This window comes from Epinephelus lanceolatus, chromosome 17 (genome assembly GCF_041903045.1).
Source record: "Epinephelus lanceolatus isolate andai-2023 chromosome 17, ASM4190304v1, whole genome shotgun sequence".
NCBI lineage: Eukaryota > Metazoa > Chordata > Actinopteri > Perciformes > Serranidae > Epinephelus > Epinephelus lanceolatus.
Window position 1 is genome coordinate 23,158,691 of NC_135750.1, and position 18,900 is coordinate 23,177,590.

An 18,900-nucleotide genomic window follows, 5' to 3' on the forward strand; every position below is an offset into this window, starting at 1 on the left:
GCTAGTCGGCATGTAAACACAGAGGCACATCATGACCAACACGTCCGAGCCACCGCAGCAAGATGCTGAACTTTAGCCAGATACTTTGTAGCTAGCTGGGGCATAATAATAATAATAATTCCGTACACACAAAACACGGTCACATATAGACGAGCAGCCGCCATGAAACTGCACGAGGCGCTCCGTAATGTCAGCAAGTTCAGGACCGTGTTCGACTTTGGAGGACGGGAAGTGGCTCACTGGTTCCCCGGACACATGGCTAAAGGTGACAGCTTTGCTTTAAGTCATCTCTAGAGTATATCAGGTGTATGCACCACGAATATAAATGTTCGTATTTGTGTAAAGCAGGTAATTCCGTGTGTAATATAAGTTACTATAACAGTTTTCACCTGACTGCGTGCAGGACTGAAGCAGATGAGAGCCAGCCTGAAGAGTGTGGACTGTATCATAGAGATCCATGATGCCAGAATATCCTTTATTCTCTACTGCACTGTTGGTAGAATATAACAATGCAAAGTGTCTTTTTGTTATTTATATGTGAAGGAATTCTGGTTATTTTATCATGTTATCATTGGTAGTGCCAGAAGATGCCTGCTGTTTTATTTATTTAACACTGTTCAAAACAAGGTTACACATTTCTTTACAAAGCACACAGCCGGAGAAGAAATGTAGAATAAACTAATGAATCTAAATATAAAGTGAGGCACTGTGAGCGTTATAATTACGACTTTTAATTTATTTAATTTAATGGAATTTAATCAACATTTTCTGGTAGATGATATTAATTCTTGACACCAGACTCACCAACTACAGCAAAGATGCCATATAACAAAACAAACAAACAAGTTTAATTTGTGTTTCCAGTTGTCCACTAAATAATTTAGGATACTACACTTTTGATTTTGTTTGGATAAGATTAGTAAGTCTTGTTTTCAAAAGTCCGATTTGGTTATTTATATTTCTTGAGTTGAACAGCACCCACTAGCTCTTTTTACTTTGTAGTTAGTTTGCCTCACATTTTGTTTGTAACTTTAATCCTAACTTTATTCACAAATAACTTTATTTTATAAAAAGCATCTGGTTTTATGTTGCTTCCCTCTCCCTTTAAGAGCTGGTTTGTAAATAATCACAAATCAGTTTGAAATGATAAAAAATATCCTTTGTTGACCAGAATTAATCCAATCTGTTTTTAATAGAGTTCACTGAAGGAGCCCTCACTACATCCTCTGGAAGCCTGTGCCATGCTTTTACTGCACAAAGTGTGAAGAAGTTTTTTCTCTTTGTAGAGAAACACCTCATTGGAAATAATTTTAAGGAGTTCCTTCTTAAATCATATATATATTATTCCAAAAGTGGATGACGGGCTCAGCCAAAATATCATGTTCTCTGTGAACAAGCGTAGAGATCTCGATCATCTCGATCCTGTACGCTAGAGGTGGTAAATCTCCTCTCCACATATGACAACTTTTTAAGACCTTTTTTAAATGAATCAGGCTAAAACACATTTCTAAAATATATAAAATAAAAAAGTGCCATCAACCTCACAGAATTCAGGAGTATAGGAGCTCTAACAGCAAAGAAACATTTACCTTTGTGATTAAGTCCAGACCTTGGTACAGCCAGAAAGAAAGCACTTGTAGATTAGAAGTAACAGCCACCACAAAGATCACTGAATTACAGCTATCTCTTCCCCACTACAGTTAAAAATCTGAGCACTTTACCTCATTTTAATGCAGAGATGAAATGAGAACTGTTTGATTTTTCTTTAACATTAAGGACATCCCCTTTTCGGGAAGAAACCCTGTGTTTCAGGAGACTCTAGATGTCAGACCTCATCTGCTGGTCCTCAACAAGATGGACCTCGCTGATCTGTCCAACAAGCAGGTCAAAAGTCTTGCTATTATTTGTTGCATGTCATCACGTGTACGCACTAAACTCTTCCTTTCTTGCTGCAGCTAATAATATGTCCTGCTTGTTTTACAGTGTTATTCTGTGTGTATATATATATGTAACTACTGCCTTTAATGCTTTTAAAAATAGCTTTTTCTTTTCCAGGTTTTAAATTGCATGTCCTGTTCTTGTTCTCTTAAACTCTTGTAGTCTTGTTTTAAATTATTTTAAACTGTTACTTTACATTTGCCCTGCAGAGAATCCTGAAGACGTTAGAAAAAAACAGGGTGAGGAATGTTCTCTTCACAGACTGTTTAAAGCAGAGAGATGACAACATCAAAAAGGTAAAAATCTTCTCTGGATACTTAACGTTTGACTGTGTGCAGACGTGTCCTCAGTTCATCTAACATAACAAGTATGAGCATGAATGTGCAAATTACTGCTGCTTGTCATTTTTCTGCAGTTGGTGCCAACGGTGGTGGAAATGATTGAGAGCCAACCACGCTTTAACAGAGTTGAGGTATGATTACTGAAGGCAGTTTGATAATATATTTCATCTACTTTCAGCTTTGAGAGAAACAAGTTAAAAATTGTAGCCCAATAGGCATTTTACAGCTGCCGGGGCAATAAGCTACATATGATAGAAGAAGTATAAAACATAAATAAAAGGACATAGCCCCACAGAGCTATGATCAATGCTAACCAAAATACTGTAAGTTTTTTCTGTCGCCTTAGTGGAGCTGAAACCACATGGAACCATTTATTTACACTTTTATGTCAATTATATTTGTATGTTTTTCAGCTTTTAAGGTGTTAGAAGCCAATAGGTTGGCCGTACTCTAACCCAGGGGTTGTCAAGCTTTTGTAACTTAAGGCCCACTTCTTGGCTGTTATAAAATTTCCAAGGACCACCTTCCCAAATACATGAGAGAAACACAACATGACAAAATAAGGAGGAAAAACAAACTGGGCAGTAAATATGTGTTATGCAACTGTCAGCTGTTAATGTTAATGACGTTTCATTGTGCCTGAAGCTCGTACATTTTCCTTAGGAAATATTCTTGTGACTTTCCAGCACATCCCGGCTGCTTTGTGTTGAAGTGTCTCTGGAGCTTTGATGGTTTAAGCGCCTCATGTGACAGGATTTCACCACATTCAACACACTGTGCTGTCAGCTCAGCATCACTGCCTTACTCTGTGAATCCAAATTTAAAGGCATGCTGTGCAGGACTTTTTACTTACAGTTTGTAAACACGACATTCAAACTTGGCCCCTTCTCTTTGGCTCAACGATACTAAGAGAGCAGCGGTGGTCAAGCGAGCTAGAGAATAAATTCATAGGAAGTTAGGGAGGACAAAGCAGTGAATCAGAGAAATAAAAATGTATTGTTTCACGGCGGTTACATTCTAAAGCACAAGTAAACACACACACACCTCGGCACAACCCTGCAGGAATGTGCTGCGTTGATGGATTTTGTGTGAATTCATCCTGTCCATTTCTCAACTCTGAGTGTGTGTGGCTCAACCTGCAGCTCGCATCCACATAGCAGAGGAGAGAGGCGGGTGGTTGCTACATTTTTATAGAGTCCACTACTCAAAGGTTGATGACCAGAAATGTCTCAAATAAACCAAAATAAGTAGAAAATAAAGGCAGACGGCACGCTCTCTTTAGATACAGACACTGCCACACACTGTCATGCTGCAAGTGATGATTGTGAGGGATTACTTTTGTATGAGAATTGTTTTAATCTTGCCTAGTATACCTTTAATGTATTCATGGTCATATTTCCTCACCACATGCTTTGGAGCTTTTAAGGTTGTCTCCCACATCACCTGTCTGGCTCAAAAAATGATCTATTTTGTGTCACTATACTCCAGACAACGTCAGCTCAGTGATAAAATACATGTGTCTCTACCTGATGATGTTTCATGACTGGCACGGTGATATCCAAAAGTAACTTGTCATTGAAATTAAGCATTTTAAATATGTTGTTTTTAATTCATGTTCTTGAGCACATTTAGCTTTATAAATAGCTTTATAAATTGCCAAAAAAAAATTTGTCATGTAAATCTTTCAGAATACAAATTACTGCCTGATGGTGATTGGAGTACCCAACGTTGGGAAGTCATCTCTTATTAACTCACTGAGAAGAACAAACTTGAAAAAAGGTATGTGTAATAAAGCAGCTGTTGGACAGTGATTCAGTTTGATCACCTCCTCAGTGATAAATATTCGGTGCTTTTATATTTCAGGTCGTGCATCTCGAGTAGGCGGAGAGCCAGGTATAACTAAAGCAGTCCTGACTAAAATACAGGTGAGTGTAGAGGACATGTTTGTCTTTGTGTATATGTGTTCATGGGTTCATTGTGTGTGCACATCTGCGCAGTATTTGTAGCTGTCCTTGTCCTCAGGTGTGTGAGCGACCCATAATGCACCTGTTGGACACGCCAGGAGTCTTGCCTCCGAAGATTGAGAGTGTTGAAACGGGCATGAAGCTGGCGTTATGTGGTGAGTACAACTACTGTCATTCAGGAAACACAGTGTGGAAACATCATCAGGTTTTTCCAGTGTCTTCAACAAGTATTTTAATATTTTTTTCTTTCCCTCTCCAGGAACTATTCTGGACCATTTAGTGGGTGAAGACATAATCGCTGACTACTTACTGTATTCCCTGAACAGGCTTGAGAAGTTCAGGTATGGTAGAAAGAATATTTTTACATGGTCAGTGTCGTACTTTTATCACATGGCTGTGATTGTTTACTGTACCTGTGTGTGTGTGTGTGTGTGTGTGTGTGTGTGTGTGTGCGCAGTTACGTAGAGAAATACGACCTCCAAGAGCCAAGCGATGACATTCAGCATGTCCTCAAACGTATTGCTGTAAAACTTGGAATGACACAACGGGTCAAAGCCATTACTGGAGTTGGTAAGAAAGTGCTATTCCTACAGATAGTCCTGCTACACACAGTATTACTGATCAGTTATTATATTAGTTCACTTATTTGCTTTCAAGCCAGTTTGTCAGATTGATTACCATCCATAATAAAATGGAATAGACTGAGAGTAGGGCTGACATTCCCACTTGTATCAGCGGCTGAATCCAAATGTCTGGACTTCACCGCACTTGCAGACTTTGTGGGCGCGTTCCCGGGAAGTCTGGGGCTGTCCAAATCCACAATTCAACCAGTCCACAAGTGGTCATAAAGTAGCCTTTCTGCAGACTTCCAGAGAGTCTGCTTGGGGTAAAGACTTCACTGATTCAACTGCCCACAATTCATTGCAATACAGACGTGACATGGTAGTTTATTTTCCAATAGCCAACAAAAAAAACAAAACTTATGTGTCTGTAGAACAGTTACTGTAGCCTATTGAAGCAATACTTGAATCGTGTAGGCCAGAAATAATATTCAACATCATGATACAGAAATATGTAGAAATATGGGCTATAGAGGGGAATCAAAATGCATTGTCTTATTGCAGCCTATCCTACAGGTTGCACAGTGTAATGCCAGATATACAGGCTGGAAAAGTGGCTGAAAAAGAACAAAAGTAGATCTTGTGATGTAACTAACAGGCCTATCTGATTTATTTAGTCATAGCTCGGTCCTTATTCACAAACATCTCTGTATTTAAATGTCTGCAGTCTGTATGTTCGTTCACTCACAAAACAACCATGTAGACGGAATTTATATCTTGTTATCTGCAGGGACAGATGAGCAGACAAAATATGGCAGCAGTTACAATGATTGTAATGGTTGCTTGAATGTTTCCATGGCAGTGAGTAAAAGTCTCAAAGGCTGTATATTAGTAGCTTGCCTAGCCCTCGCAGACTTGTGATGACGGTGATATTGTCACAGTACGTACAACAGAAGTCCGCGAGAGCTCAGTCGGTAAGTCCTGAGGACGGACGTTTAGATTTAGCCAGTGTAGCAGGATGGTCAGAGCAGCAGCCACTGTTGGAATTGCAACTGCTCTAGTGGGCTGACTTCAGTATAAACTTGTGTACACAACTGACTTGCGCCAAGTTGCAAACTTGCAACAAGCAATGGAGTAGTAATGTTACAGTTCAAATAAGCAATCCGTTAATTTTTAGAATATTACCCTAACTGTTATTTCCCTGTTTCTTTTGTTGCCATTAATTGCATGTTTGTTAAAACATGATGTTCTGTAGCTGCCTCCAAAGAACGAGTGGGAGCTGCTGCTCAGCAGACAGCAGATCTGCATATTTTCACATCTAACTCTGTGAATTAAGGTTTTATTTTGACCAAACCAGAGTTGGTGATTGTTGGAACAGTAAATGATGAAAGAATTAGGTGACTAACAACACTGACTGAGACAGTTTTGGTGAGTTTTATTTTGTTTCTAAGTTTGAATTGAGTGTGTTTGACGATGAGTTCTAATTTAGCATTAATTTTAGTTAAGTTAAAGAGAGAAATATGGATTGAAAAATAGGTGTAATAATAGGCACAAACAGAGTTCTCAAACTGTGTGACACACTTTACAGTCCCACTGGCGTGTTGTCACCATAGCATCGAACAACAGTCGCCATTTTCTTTTGTACTCTCTCTCGCAAACAGTTCAATGTCCGCTCTACCCTCATTCTATTTCTATGTCACCATCATAGAAACATTGTAAAGTCCCAATATGAAAATGTTCCTCATCTCCCTCAGGGAACATCACCATCACTGTCCCAAACTACACAGCAGCAGCTTACAATTTCATCAGAGCCTTCAGGAAAGGAGAGCTGGGACAAGTAATGCTGGACTGACCTCAGACATTTTAACGAAGATAACCGGGGAGTGTTTCTAGGTTTTACCAGCGCTGCCCCACAAAAGCATCACCAAGGGAAGTCCATCTCTGTCCTCATTTCAGGGACATGATGCAGTCTGTTTTGTTTATAAATGTTATGTAAGAAAGCACTGTATCATTTGTAAATAAAAGAATCAAACTGGACTCAGATACCACATTTTTTTAGCGTTGCCTTTGGAATACATGAGGCAGAAATCTGACATGGTGTAAACAGGATATTTATTAGCATAAAGACAGTGATAACAAACTCTTAATTTATTATGCACATATGTGTTGTACAATGTAAGAGAGTGCACTTATTGATATGGAACAGTCTGTTGCTCCTGAGTGTCTACTGCAGGTAAAAAAAAATCTCCTTGGACGATGGACAGCCCATCAGAGACATGAATAACTGAGAGCAGCAGCTTGTTTTCTAGTGTCCCTCGCAGACATGACGTGGCTTAATTTCAGGTATTATAAAAGGGTATGGATTGCACAGAGATTCAAGATGATTGTGGGAATGCACTTTAGCTTTTACAACAAACAATACTCTCATTTGCCTTGTCTGATGGTAGAGAATCATCTTTATGGCTGCAGATGGGACTGCCTTAATACATAGATCTTTAAATCCAGTGGTGAATTCAGTTCTGCAGAAAGAATGGAGTGAAAAACTTCCACAAATTGTAATTTTTTTCTGTCTCAAAACAAAAAGTTGAATTGAAGATTATAAAAATTGCTGGGGGATGTTGTATTTTCAATCATGCTGGTGCAAACTTGGTGCTTTGACTCCGAGAAAATTTTTTGGAATGTCTTAAAGTGTTAGCAGGCTTTATATTTAGCCCCAAGTTTGCTTAATACATACAAATTATTTGGCTCAGTTGTACTCATGCTGGTCATTTACTTTGCACCTTTTTGTGCATATTATGAAAATAAAGATTTTTAAGATACAGTTGAGATTGGCAGTACACTTACAAAGGTTATTCATTTTCTGATTTTCAGAATTAGATCAGGAATCAAGCTTTAAGGAAGCAAAGGCGGCCCCAGTTTCTGTCACACACATGTAGATTTGACACTGACAGAGATGAAATGTCTCATTAAATACTCTGCTGGTTATGTACATTTGTCTCTTGGTGTAGATTAGAAGTGTAAAATCATACAGTACAGTGATGTTTTTGTAATTGTCCTTCCCCCACTGTGTTGCACCTCTAACTGGTCATTCCACTGCAGGTCCAGCCAGTCCTGCACATTACAGTCAGATCCAGAGCAGAAGCTCAGTCATAGACTGATTCAGGAATTCATCCTAAAAAATAAGCTGAGCATCTACAGTATAGTGTCCACCAAGAGTCCATAGTTTGGGTAAAATGTTGCAATAATGATAGAAACCAGCTGAGAGAGAGAAGATCCATTTTGAGTTGAGCCTGACATGAGTGCATCAAAGTAATTGGTCCTGTTGTAGTAATCCAGCTCTTCGTCTGAGCTGTCAGCGTTGCTGCGGCGGTAGGCAGAGGCGTACCATTTCTCCGCTGTTAAGGCCACCGCTGCCCCTGCTGCTGCCGCCGCTGCCACCCTCACTGGAGACGAGCGCCCTGCGGCCCTGAAGCGGGAGCGGGTCCCACCGTAGGAGCCTGCTCCCCGGTAACTCCCCGCTGTGGAGCTGCGGGAGTGGGTGCCCCGAGAGGAACCCCGGGACCCTCCACGACCGCCCTTGGACAACACCGGCTCACACAGGAAAGCAGAGAGCAGGAGGCAAGTCCAGCATGTTGCAAGCACCTGGTTCATCCCTGACATCTGTGCAGGAGGAATACATAATGTAGCAAACCTGAGGAATATCTGCACCTTTAATGTGTGAAATGGAGAAATCACCCATCTGTCTTGAGTATGTAGGCGTTAAACACACAGACATCTTTTGATTTGAGGTTGCAGGACAGTCAGTGCTTTCTATTTACTGGTCAATTCTGTATGAATAATCACAACATCACCCTAAACTGGTGTAACATAATATACCAGCAGCACTGACTAAGTATTTTCACACTGCTGGTGGACAAATATGAGATGTCCGTGTGGTGTTCAGTGTTGTTGTCTTCATAAAGACATTTCTGTGTTGCAGATTGCCCCTCTCCATTAAAGTAGGTCAGTATAAAAATAAACATGCTCACCAGAGAACATTGCTGCTGGCTTTCAGCCTTCATACACTTGAAATAAAAAAAACATTCTGTCTTAGGATGAATAAGAAAAAATAAATAAATATGGCATTGTCAGTACCTAATAGGCAATCATTTGAAATGTATTACTGAGCTCTAACAAGGAACTGTATCACTGAGTAGAAATGTACAATACATTTTCACTATTATCCGTGCAGTGATATAATAAAACGATTTGTAGATGCATGCATGCATGATGTCCCTATTATCATAAATCAGCCTGAACGCTTCTGTGCTGTAGCCTGAAGGAATCACACCACCGTTTATAAAGAAACACATTGTCGCCATACACACCCACGTCCCCGTGTAACCAGTATATCCTGATGTTCGGTGCTTACCTTATTTCCGTGTGTTTTATCCTTCCTTGTGTTTTGGCACTCGTTGGAAAGAGGAGAAGGGGTTGTCACGGACGATGCAGGCTCGTTCACGCAGAAGAACACCAGAACGCGCCGCGCGCTCACAGGCACATCTGAAGAGATGCTGCTTTATGAATCTAATCAAAAGCTTCTTGGATGGGGAGCCTTTGATATTAGTTTTTCTTTTTCTAAGGTGTTCACTGGATTATTTCTACACGTATTCTATGTTTGAATGGAAATGGAAAAGGGAAGCTTGCTGTTGATTAAAATCCCTAACCTAATATATTATTATTATTATTATTATTATTATTATTATTATTATCATTATTATTATTATGTGATCTTTTCATAAACGAATAAGGGCTTAGGTCTTATTTTCACACTAGGGAGGCACCTATGAGGCTGAGATTTAGAGGCCCTCTGACAGAAAATTTTCAGCATCAAACACTTAATTTCCTATGTTATGGTGTTTTTTATGCACCGATGTGTACCTTTTCTGCAGCATCAGTCTAGTCAAAATAAAAGTCCTCTGCTACTTTCATATTTTTAATATTATTTTAATTTCAATTCGGTTCAATAGAACTTTATTTATATCAAAGGAAATTCTTGTGCCAGAGAATGCTTCAAATTACACAAAGTACAATAACCACAATTTTAATCACTCACAATCAATACCAACCACACAACCAGTGGGTTCCCCGGATCAGGGTCACTCACTTGGCCCAGCTTTATAACAGTAGAGTATTAAATATCTGGCAAATATACAAGATAGTGGTGTTTGAAGAAGCAAAAGCAAAAACCGGTGCCTAACAGAGTAACAATAGGAGTATGATAAGTACAAGAGTTACTAAAAAAAAACTAAAATGGTGGAAAAAAACAGACTGCTCCTTATAACCAATGTTATATTGAATATGACATACAATGAGGAGTAGCATTGCACACGACCCAGAAAATGATATTACAAACACAAAATATTTAGGGGAATGTGTCCCCTGCGTCCCACTCGTAATCTGCACCAATGTAGGCTCCTGCCCATTTTAACCAATATGTGTATCTGTTTATCCTTTAAAATATTTTTTTATGTAAAAAATAAATAAATAAAAATAATATATGATATACATTTTCATTTGTATTGAACACTTTACCAGATATTATAAGATAATGCTATTAAGATCAGATGATAATAATAATATATACATTTTTATTTTATTTCACCAGGACGTATGTAACTCCTGAGACCCTGCATCCTCATATGAGGACATCTCATTTTGGGTTGTACTTCATTCTACTTAACTCAGACTTGTTGTCCCCATTCATGGACACTTTTTTGTCCCATCTAGTGGCCCTGGCAGAGCGCAGAGAAGACGATCAACCATGACCATCTTGAGGGAGTAAAAGTCATCACAAGATTTCTGTCAGTGAACTTGCGGAAGGATAATTTGCACAATACACTAATCCATGTGAAAACAAGATGGCAGCCATCTCTGCCAAGTCAGTCTGCAGTCAATCCTGACACAAAAGTGAACTAGGTTGAAAACCTGATCACATTTTATGTTTGAAAATTGTTTATTTATGATTAATAATGTTTGTAGTTTGATATGGAATATAAATGTGACTGATTTAAGTCACAGTAACAAGCTAAGACACTGTTAATTAGGAAGTACTCATCTGAGGACACTGGGACATTGACATTGTATAGTTTTTTATACTTATTGGGTCCTACTGATCCCAAATAGCTAGGAGAAATTAAAAATGCATACCAAACAAAAGTCTCAGGAGGATATGAGACAATAGGCTAATACTGTGTGGCACCCTTTATGAAAATGGTATAATTAATAAATTATATCAACTAATTGTTATTGTTTTATATGTGACCCTGGAGTAAACAATAAGAAGAATTAAAAATGCTATAATAACACAGTATTTGCATGAATACAGAACACTGTATTTAATTTTATTGAAAGTGAGAGGACTGATCAATAAGCTCAGAGGAGGGCGGTGGGGGTAGTTACAACAACAGACAGCAGGGGGCAGTGATGTGAGTTTGTGAAACATGCTACTTCATGGAAAAAACACCAACGAAGAAGAAGCAGGCGGAAGTAGCCTTAGCGATCTTGGAGCAAGTTCATTTGACAACAGCCTACCGTCGTCGCAGTTATGGCTTTCCTCTGCAGAAGTGCTGCTTCCCTCCTGAAGTCCTCCAGAGCAGCCCCGGCCCTGCTGTCCGCTGCCCGCCTCTACAGCTCAGGTGTGTCTAAAAACATGTCCGGGGTCAGGTTACTGCAGCTGCACGAGCACAGTGGCCCTGCAGCCACAATGTCAAGAAACCTGCGTCACTGAATGTGCTACACATGTGAAGCAGACTGCCACATAACTTGTTTTAATTCAGCTGTGTGTGGTGTTGTTTGCACCATGTAACGTTTGAGCGTCTTTAATGGAGGATAATCTCTGAGCACGTTGTTGACATGAGGACCTGAACTGTGTAAAGGGAAATTCCACCCTAAAATGGAATTTACAGGTGTTACTATTATTGTACAGCCTAGAATTTATTTGTGATTTTTAGGTGTTTGATATGATTTATTTATGGATTACAGACCAAATATCTAAAGAATATGGTGTTAAAATGAAAACACCTATTTCCAGTATTGTCTTAAGATGTTAGAAAACAAAAGACAACTAAAGAATTTAAAACTACATCACCAAAAGCTGGATAAGAAACACCCATATTAAAATTCCTAAATACAACAAGGACAATTTGATGGCATCAGTTAACATTTCATTGTTGATTTTAGTCTAGAGACACATCCTGAAGCTGCTCCAGAGATGTGGCTGAATAACAGTGTGGCAGCAGTCAGGGTGACTGTGCAGATGTGTGGACAGATGTGCAATAATTAACACTTTTAAGACCCTCTGGCAGATAAGAGAGACTTTACTGCCATCCATCTGGATATATCGCAGTACAGTACACAAAAGAATGACAGATTAACATACAGCAGGAGTGAAGCAAACATTCAGAGTACACATAAGGTGCAAGCTGGTTTGAATAAGTGGGATTTGAGATTGGATTTGAAGGATGTTATGCTGCTGGACTGTTGCATGTGTGGAGGTAGGGAGTTCCAGAGGCTTGGCCCTGGCACCCATGGTGCTAGGGTGTGAGGTGGGAATGGTGAGGAAACCAGCAGAGAAAGAGCGTAGAGAGCGAGAGGGGTTTTACTCCTGGAGAACGTCAGACAGATAAGTGGGGGCTAGGTTGTGGAGGGCTTTTAAGATGAGCAGAAGGTTTTTGTAATCAATCAGGTACTGATCAGGGGGGCTGTGTAGCTGGATGAGAGTGGAGATGATGTAGTCAGATGATTGGGTGTGGGTAATGATCCAGGTAGCAGAGTTATGACTGATTTGAAGCCTGTTAAGGAGTGCAGTGGGGAGACCAGAGATAACTGTGATATCATATCAAATTTGTGATATGAGACTAGATATTATCTTAGATTTTGGATATCATAAGTGTTGTGTTTTCCTAGTTTTAAAGGCTGCATTACAGTAACGTGATGTGATTTTCTGAACTTACCAGACTGTTCTAGCTGTTCAATTATTTGCCCTTATGCACTTAATCATTATATCCACATTACTGATGATTATTTATCGACAGTCTCATTGTGTGAATATTTTGTGACAGCACCAGTAGTCAACCATACAATATTGTCACAATGTCAATCATATTTGGTCATTAAAACCGTAATATTTGATTTTTTTCCATATCACCGAGCTCTAAAAGCAAACATTCAGGCCACACATAATGTGCAAACAAAGCAGAGGACAAACACACTGTGCAATAGTGTGCAATATACAGGACAACTACATGAGAGTTGTAGAAGTCGCAAATATAAAGTAAGCTGTGCAAAAGTAGTAGTTATCTGATCCCTGAGGATATTTATGTATGAATGTTGCAGGTAGTCATACAGGTTATGATGGTGAGCATTAACATGAGGTAAGCTACAGGAGAGGTCTTTTAGACACCGTTTGTTCAGTGTTTAGTAAAAATGTCGTCGATGGAGCACCATCCTCTGTAAAGACTAGGAATGTTCTTACGACTCATTTCCTTGGTGTTTAAATCATAGTTGCAACTTAACTAGCCAACTAGTCTAAAAGTAGGAAAGCACTCAGGGAATAGTCAAAACTAAGCACAGTATTATCTATAAGGTCAAATGTTGACTGAAAAAAAGAGCCGTTAAAAATTGTTAAACGCTTTTTTTGCCTGATTATTACAACATCATTTTAATTGGGTAAATGTAATAGCATACAATAAAAATAATTCTAATAATAAATCTAAATGACAAGTATTTTTGGGGCCGACAATTAAGGGTAGCAGCATTTAATCAACTAGTTAGTTAATGGCACACATCCCAAGTAGAGACTTGTGGTCTGAGTTGTTACAGATCCCTTACCAGTGATGCAGCTGGTCAGGACACACCTGATTGTTTCTGTGTAGGAGGTGAACAGGATAAGTGCGGGGAGGGTGGCTCTCCTAAGACGGTAGAGGTGGTGGAGACGTCGTGCTCTCTTAGTGTGGGAGGTGTTGATGCGTGACCACCTGAGGTCATCAGCAGTGTGCTCACTAAGAAACTTTGTGCTCCTGACTTGCTCAGTGCAGGAGCCGTCGATGAGACGAGGGTAGTGGGCAGCGTATTTTCCATGAAGTTCTGAAATAGTGTGGTGCACAGATGATAAAACGTTGAAATGGTCGTTCAATTTTGATGTGTTTTAAGTTTGTTTTCTAAAAAAATCTGTAAAAGAAAGCAAGATTGACCATTTAATTAAATGTTACTATGATGTCAACAGTTTGACACGTAAAATGTCCAAAACAATTGAAGTAACGCGAGTGAATTCTGTTTTTGGGGTGGATTTTCTCTTAAAGCCCTACCATACATAACAGCTGTATGCCAGCACCAACCACACTCTTAAAGGTGTATCAGGGGCCTCCAAGGTCTCTGTAAGACCTCAGCACAAGGCCATCAGAGTCGATCCTTCACCTTTTCTTGAATGATTAACCAGGACTCAGACCATTTCGGTGACCCAGCATCACCTGTTGAAAGTCTACGCCGCTCCCAGTTAAGGAGTTGGTGACAACCCGTGTACAGTAGGTCTTTACAGGACTAAAAAAGGATCGAATTCAGTTTCTTCAATAAGATTTAATTTCCAAAGATCTTAAATATGTTCTCTAATGTTGATAAAATGTCAGAGGCACTTTCACTACTGCTGGCTCCAGTAGCTAGGAGGGTGATCATCACTCCTGGGCAAGGCTCGCATTATTGTTACACACAGCTGGGAAGTCCTGAAAACAAAAGTGATATAAGAATAATTAACTTTAGGTCATATCATTCTTGCTGGTTTTTCCAGCACAGTTGTGAAACTGGTCCTGCAGAAACCAGTGATACTAAATACACAATAGACTTATCTGACCATCGGTGTTGGTTCTCTCTTCCTGCAGGAGGTCAGTATGAGTATATCTTGGTGGAAAAGCGAGGTGAGAACAAAGATGTGGGTTTCATCCAGTTGAACCGACCCAAGGCTCTCAACGCTTTGTGTGACGGGCTGATGAAGGAGGTGGGATCAGCCCTGGATGCCTTTGAGGAAGACAGCAACATAGGCGCTATCGTCATCACTGGCAGCGACAGAGCCTTTGCTGGTAAGCATGTTCTCTGTGCTTGTTTTTGCATTTTTCCTCCTATGAGGAGCTGAAATAACAGCTCGACTTTTGTGTCTTTCAGCGGGAGCAGACATTAAAGAGATGCAGAATCGAACTTTCCAGGAGTGTTATGGGGGAAACTTCCTGGGTCACTGGAACAGAGTGTCCACAGTGAAGAAGCCTGTGATTGCAGCTGTCAACGGATTTGCTGTGAGTGTGTTTTACATTTTATTTCTATTATTAATGTTTTAATTGAGTGAAAGGTCCTTGAGCCTCTTCAGGATGCATAAACTGTAAATGGGGTATGAAACAACGTCAGTAAGACAAGTCACTGTACACGTTCTTCTTTTTCAGCTGGGTGGAGGCTGTGAGCTGGCAATGATGTGTGACATCATCTACGCCGGAGAGAAGGCACAGTTCGGCCAGCCTGAGATCCTGCTCGGGACCATTCCTGGTAAAGACTCATTAGTATTGACTTTCCTTCCTGTTCAGATTTAACTTCCTTATACTAAAGTTACCAGATTCTTGCTGTTGGAGCAGCTGTAAATGACGCCTGTCTACCTGCAGGGGCGGGTGGCACCCAGCGCCTGACCCGTGCGGTGGGCAAATCCCTGGCGATGGAGATGGTACTTACAGGAGACAGAATAACTGCGCAAGACGCCAAGCAGTCAGGTAACAGCAGTGTTGGAAAGTAATAAGGACTGTAGTCAAGCAAAGAAAATCTTGATCGACTGATTCTGCCTTCTCTCCAACTAATCGATCAGTACGGAACAATATTTATGACCTCATTATGACCCACTCAAGTGTGGTGGTGTATTTTTGTACAGAGCCTCTCACCTGTACTTGACTTGAGAATTTCCATTTCATTTATACTCCACCACAGGCAAGAGGGAAATGTTGTGCATATTACTCCACTGCACTTATTCAACTGGTTTAATTACTGTGTTACTTTGCAGATTAAGATTTCACATAAAACATATATGTCATGCTTATAAAATACAATGCATTGTGAAGAATGAAACTTGACTTTTGTCTCCTTGGTGCCATTTGTCAGATCTTAGATTGCCATTAGTTGTTGGCAGTTCCACCAAACAGACATTTCCCCTGTTAACTTCTCTTATGATTTCATTTAAATAATTTGAGGTCCAAAGAGGTAAAATTATCCAATGCTCCAAAAAAGCTAAGATTACAAAAAATGTCCAAAAACGGAAAATAAATTTGTGAAGTAGAACTTTGTTGTTTCTCCTTTGCTGCCCCATTAATCATATCATGACCCCTCAGATTCATCTTGTGACTCACTGGAGGGGGCCCGACCCCAGTGTTGGGAACCACTGGACTAAACTATTTAACTTTTTATATAAAGACGTTAAACCACCTACGGCAGTTCCTTTAAAACATCAACATCACTGACAATCTAATGATGTAGTCTATAATAATATGTCAGTCACAGAGGGCACTTATCTCTAGAATAAGTCATTTTACTTCTAATATGTTGAATACATTTTGCTGAATAAAGGACTCTTTAGATTATTGTATTTGTACTTTGGCTCACAGAAAGGGTCTGAATACTTCTTCCACCACTGGGTAACAGAGATATTAAACATGTTACAGGGCAGACATGCACTTTACTAAAGTTAGGATATGAGCCTCTTACATTACACCATCAGTGTACCTAATAAAATAACCACTCTTCATATATGTATCATACTTGCTTCAGTAGCTTTTTGTGTTTTCCAGGTTTGGTGAGTAAAATTTATCCGGTTGACCAGCTGGTGTCTGAAGCTGTTAAATGTGGGGAGAAAATTGCTGCCAACTCCAAACTGGTCTCTGCTATGGCTAAAGAGGCTGTTAACGCAGGTGTGTAAAGTTTGTTCAGTTAATTTTAAAAAATGTCCAATATCCTTAAACCTGCTAAACCTGATTTAGTGTCTGACTTGTTCTTCCGTGTGATTGCAGCCTTTGAGCTGACGTTGGCTGAGGGTAATCGTTTGGAAAAGCGCTTATTCCACTGTACCTTTGCAACAGTGAGTACAAGAGCCCATCTGAGAGTGAGTGATGGAGGGGTGCGACTCTGATTTTGACAGTTCAGTCATGATGTGTGTGTCTGTGTTTCCCTGCAGAATGATCGTAAAGAAGGCATGACAGCATTTGTGGAGAAGAGAAAAGCCAGTTTCCAGGACAATTAAAAAAGAGCAAACCAAGAGCTCAGCCAAGAACACAACGTCCTTGATATCAGCCGGTTATTTCCTTATCTGCAATAAGCTGAAGACTATAAAATCCTGATTGTAGTGAAACATACAAGATGTTTGAATTAGGGTTTGGAACTGAGTGATTGCACATTGCTATTTTATCACAGTGAAGCTCTGCCTGCTGAGGTTTGGTATCACAATCAAATGGGTGCAGGAGTGCGGTGGGGTTTGACTGTGAGTACTGTTTGATGACTTTGCCAGTGTGTTACAGGAGGAATCAGTCCTGATGACTCGTACTGACTTTGCCTTTTCATTGTCACTACTAAATGTTTGTCTGCATTTTGTAGGCAGCTTATTTCTCTGTACATTTTACAAATAAATCTTCAGTGTGGTTTTCAGCACTGTGACTGAGACATGAACACAAATGGAGAGACTGGTCTGCTGTATTTGTTCCAGGGTTCCCACGGTCATGGAAAACCTGAAACTGGACTCCACAATCTTGTTTTCCTGGGGATGTCATGGAATTACTAAAACCCTTGAAAGGTTTGGGAAAAGTCATGGGATATAGTTGTTAAACAAAATGTAACGTAATGGCAACTTTATTTCCTGAAGCTGTTGACATAGGGTAGCACTCTCTCCCTCCATGTTTGCCTGCTGGCTTTAATTACATTTGAATAGACTTTAAATCTGATATGTTTGATGTGACCGTGTGATTTAAAATGTAGGGTCATTAATTCCAAAGTTTCCTTACCTTTGTTATGCCCCACTATTACTTTTAAATTGTGCTACATTTTTTTAGATGAAGCAATACTCATGTTACACACTGAGAATGGTAATTGAAATTTTATTATGGGTCCTTAGAAAGTCAGGCAAGTTTTTGAGTGTTTTTAACTATACATTTACAATTTTAGGTGATGCAGAGTGATTGCATATACCGTAAAACTTCAATTAAACGCCCAGTCCCTTTTACTAGCCTGGTGTAGCTACACTTTTTGACAAAGAAAGGCCTGTCTTTATTAGACGCCTGGTCTGGTTGCCAAGCAGTTCATTTATTATAGAAGTTCTTTAGATGTATAAAACCAGATTGTTGACTACCCTCTTGAGCTAACGTTAGTTCACTGTGAAGATCACTGATACAAATATAAATATTCAAAATTTTGTCAGTATGGAGATGCAACACATCGTTAGCTCAGTACAGTTCATTTTACTGAGACCATGAGCATCAGAGATGACTGTAATTCATTCAGGTTTATCAGCATGATGAAAACAAGTGGTGACTCCCTTCCTCTGAAGCTGTCATAAAGTCAGAATGTGTCTGCTCCTCGATTACCCAGTAAGGTATATTCCTTTAGTCCATAAGGGTCCAACAATCACAAGAATTAAAGGGGTTTTTCATAAAACTTAATCCAAGTTATGAATATAATTTTAACAGGGAAAAGTTGTGTTGTGGCAGTGTGCTGGGTGCTGTAATCCTCAGGTGCCATGAAACAAGTGTCACAACATAACACATAAATGGTAGGCTATTTTATTCAAAGCCTAATTTTCTACAAACAATCTGATCGTATTTTCTCTTTGCTGAGCAACAGTTTTCTGTAAAATGAATTAAAGGCCTGTGCCAAATATAGGCCTGCTGAGGTAAGTAACTTAAACAAATAACATCCTGGGCTACTAATTGAAGTTTTACGGTAATTAACAGTTTAAGTCCTGGTTTCAGAGGCTGATTCCTAATGTCTCTTTGAAATATACAATTCAGTAACTAGTGTCTCCCAAATCTCAAGCTGAAAACTTGACTCTAG

The 18,900-nt window shown here is 39.6% G+C and overlaps 3 protein-coding genes across 3 annotated transcripts; 2 read left to right on the top strand and 1 right to left on the bottom strand.

The window, feature by feature from the left end:
• The first annotated feature begins 27 nt into the window (after positions 1–27).
• Positions 28–6,840, top strand: mtg1 (mitochondrial ribosome-associated GTPase 1). The gene is made up of 11 exons (XM_033612384.2): positions 28–265; positions 404–468; positions 1,780–1,884; positions 2,148–2,234; positions 2,354–2,410; positions 3,968–4,058; positions 4,143–4,204; positions 4,302–4,398; positions 4,503–4,584; positions 4,701–4,813; positions 6,558–6,840. The coding sequence occupies exons 1-11, from the start codon at positions 163–165 to the stop codon at positions 6,653–6,655; spliced, it is 960 nt and encodes a 319-aa protein (XP_033468275.1). The 5' UTR covers positions 28–162; the 3' UTR covers positions 6,656–6,840.
• A 58-nt stretch (positions 6,841–6,898) lies between these two features.
• On the bottom strand, positions 6,899–9,316 carry sprn (shadow of prion protein). Its single transcript, XM_033612385.2, has 2 exons — positions 9,215–9,316; positions 6,899–8,463 (listed from the first exon to the last, which is right to left on the bottom strand). The coding sequence occupies exon 2, from the start codon at positions 8,461–8,463 to the stop codon at positions 7,996–7,998; it is 468 nt and encodes a 155-aa protein (XP_033468276.1). The 5' UTR covers positions 9,215–9,316; the 3' UTR covers positions 6,899–7,995.
• Positions 9,317–11,306: 1,990 nt separating this feature from the next.
• On the top strand, positions 11,307–17,529 carry echs1 (enoyl CoA hydratase, short chain, 1, mitochondrial). The gene is made up of 8 exons (XM_033612661.2): positions 11,307–11,480; positions 14,718–14,915; positions 14,998–15,125; positions 15,270–15,369; positions 15,483–15,587; positions 16,653–16,772; positions 16,872–16,939; positions 17,036–17,529. Exons 1-8 carry the CDS (start codon positions 11,390–11,392, stop codon positions 17,099–17,101), a joined length of 876 nt encoding a protein of 291 aa, XP_033468552.2. The 5' UTR covers positions 11,307–11,389; the 3' UTR covers positions 17,102–17,529.
• Positions 17,530–18,900: the final 1,371 nt, after the last annotated feature.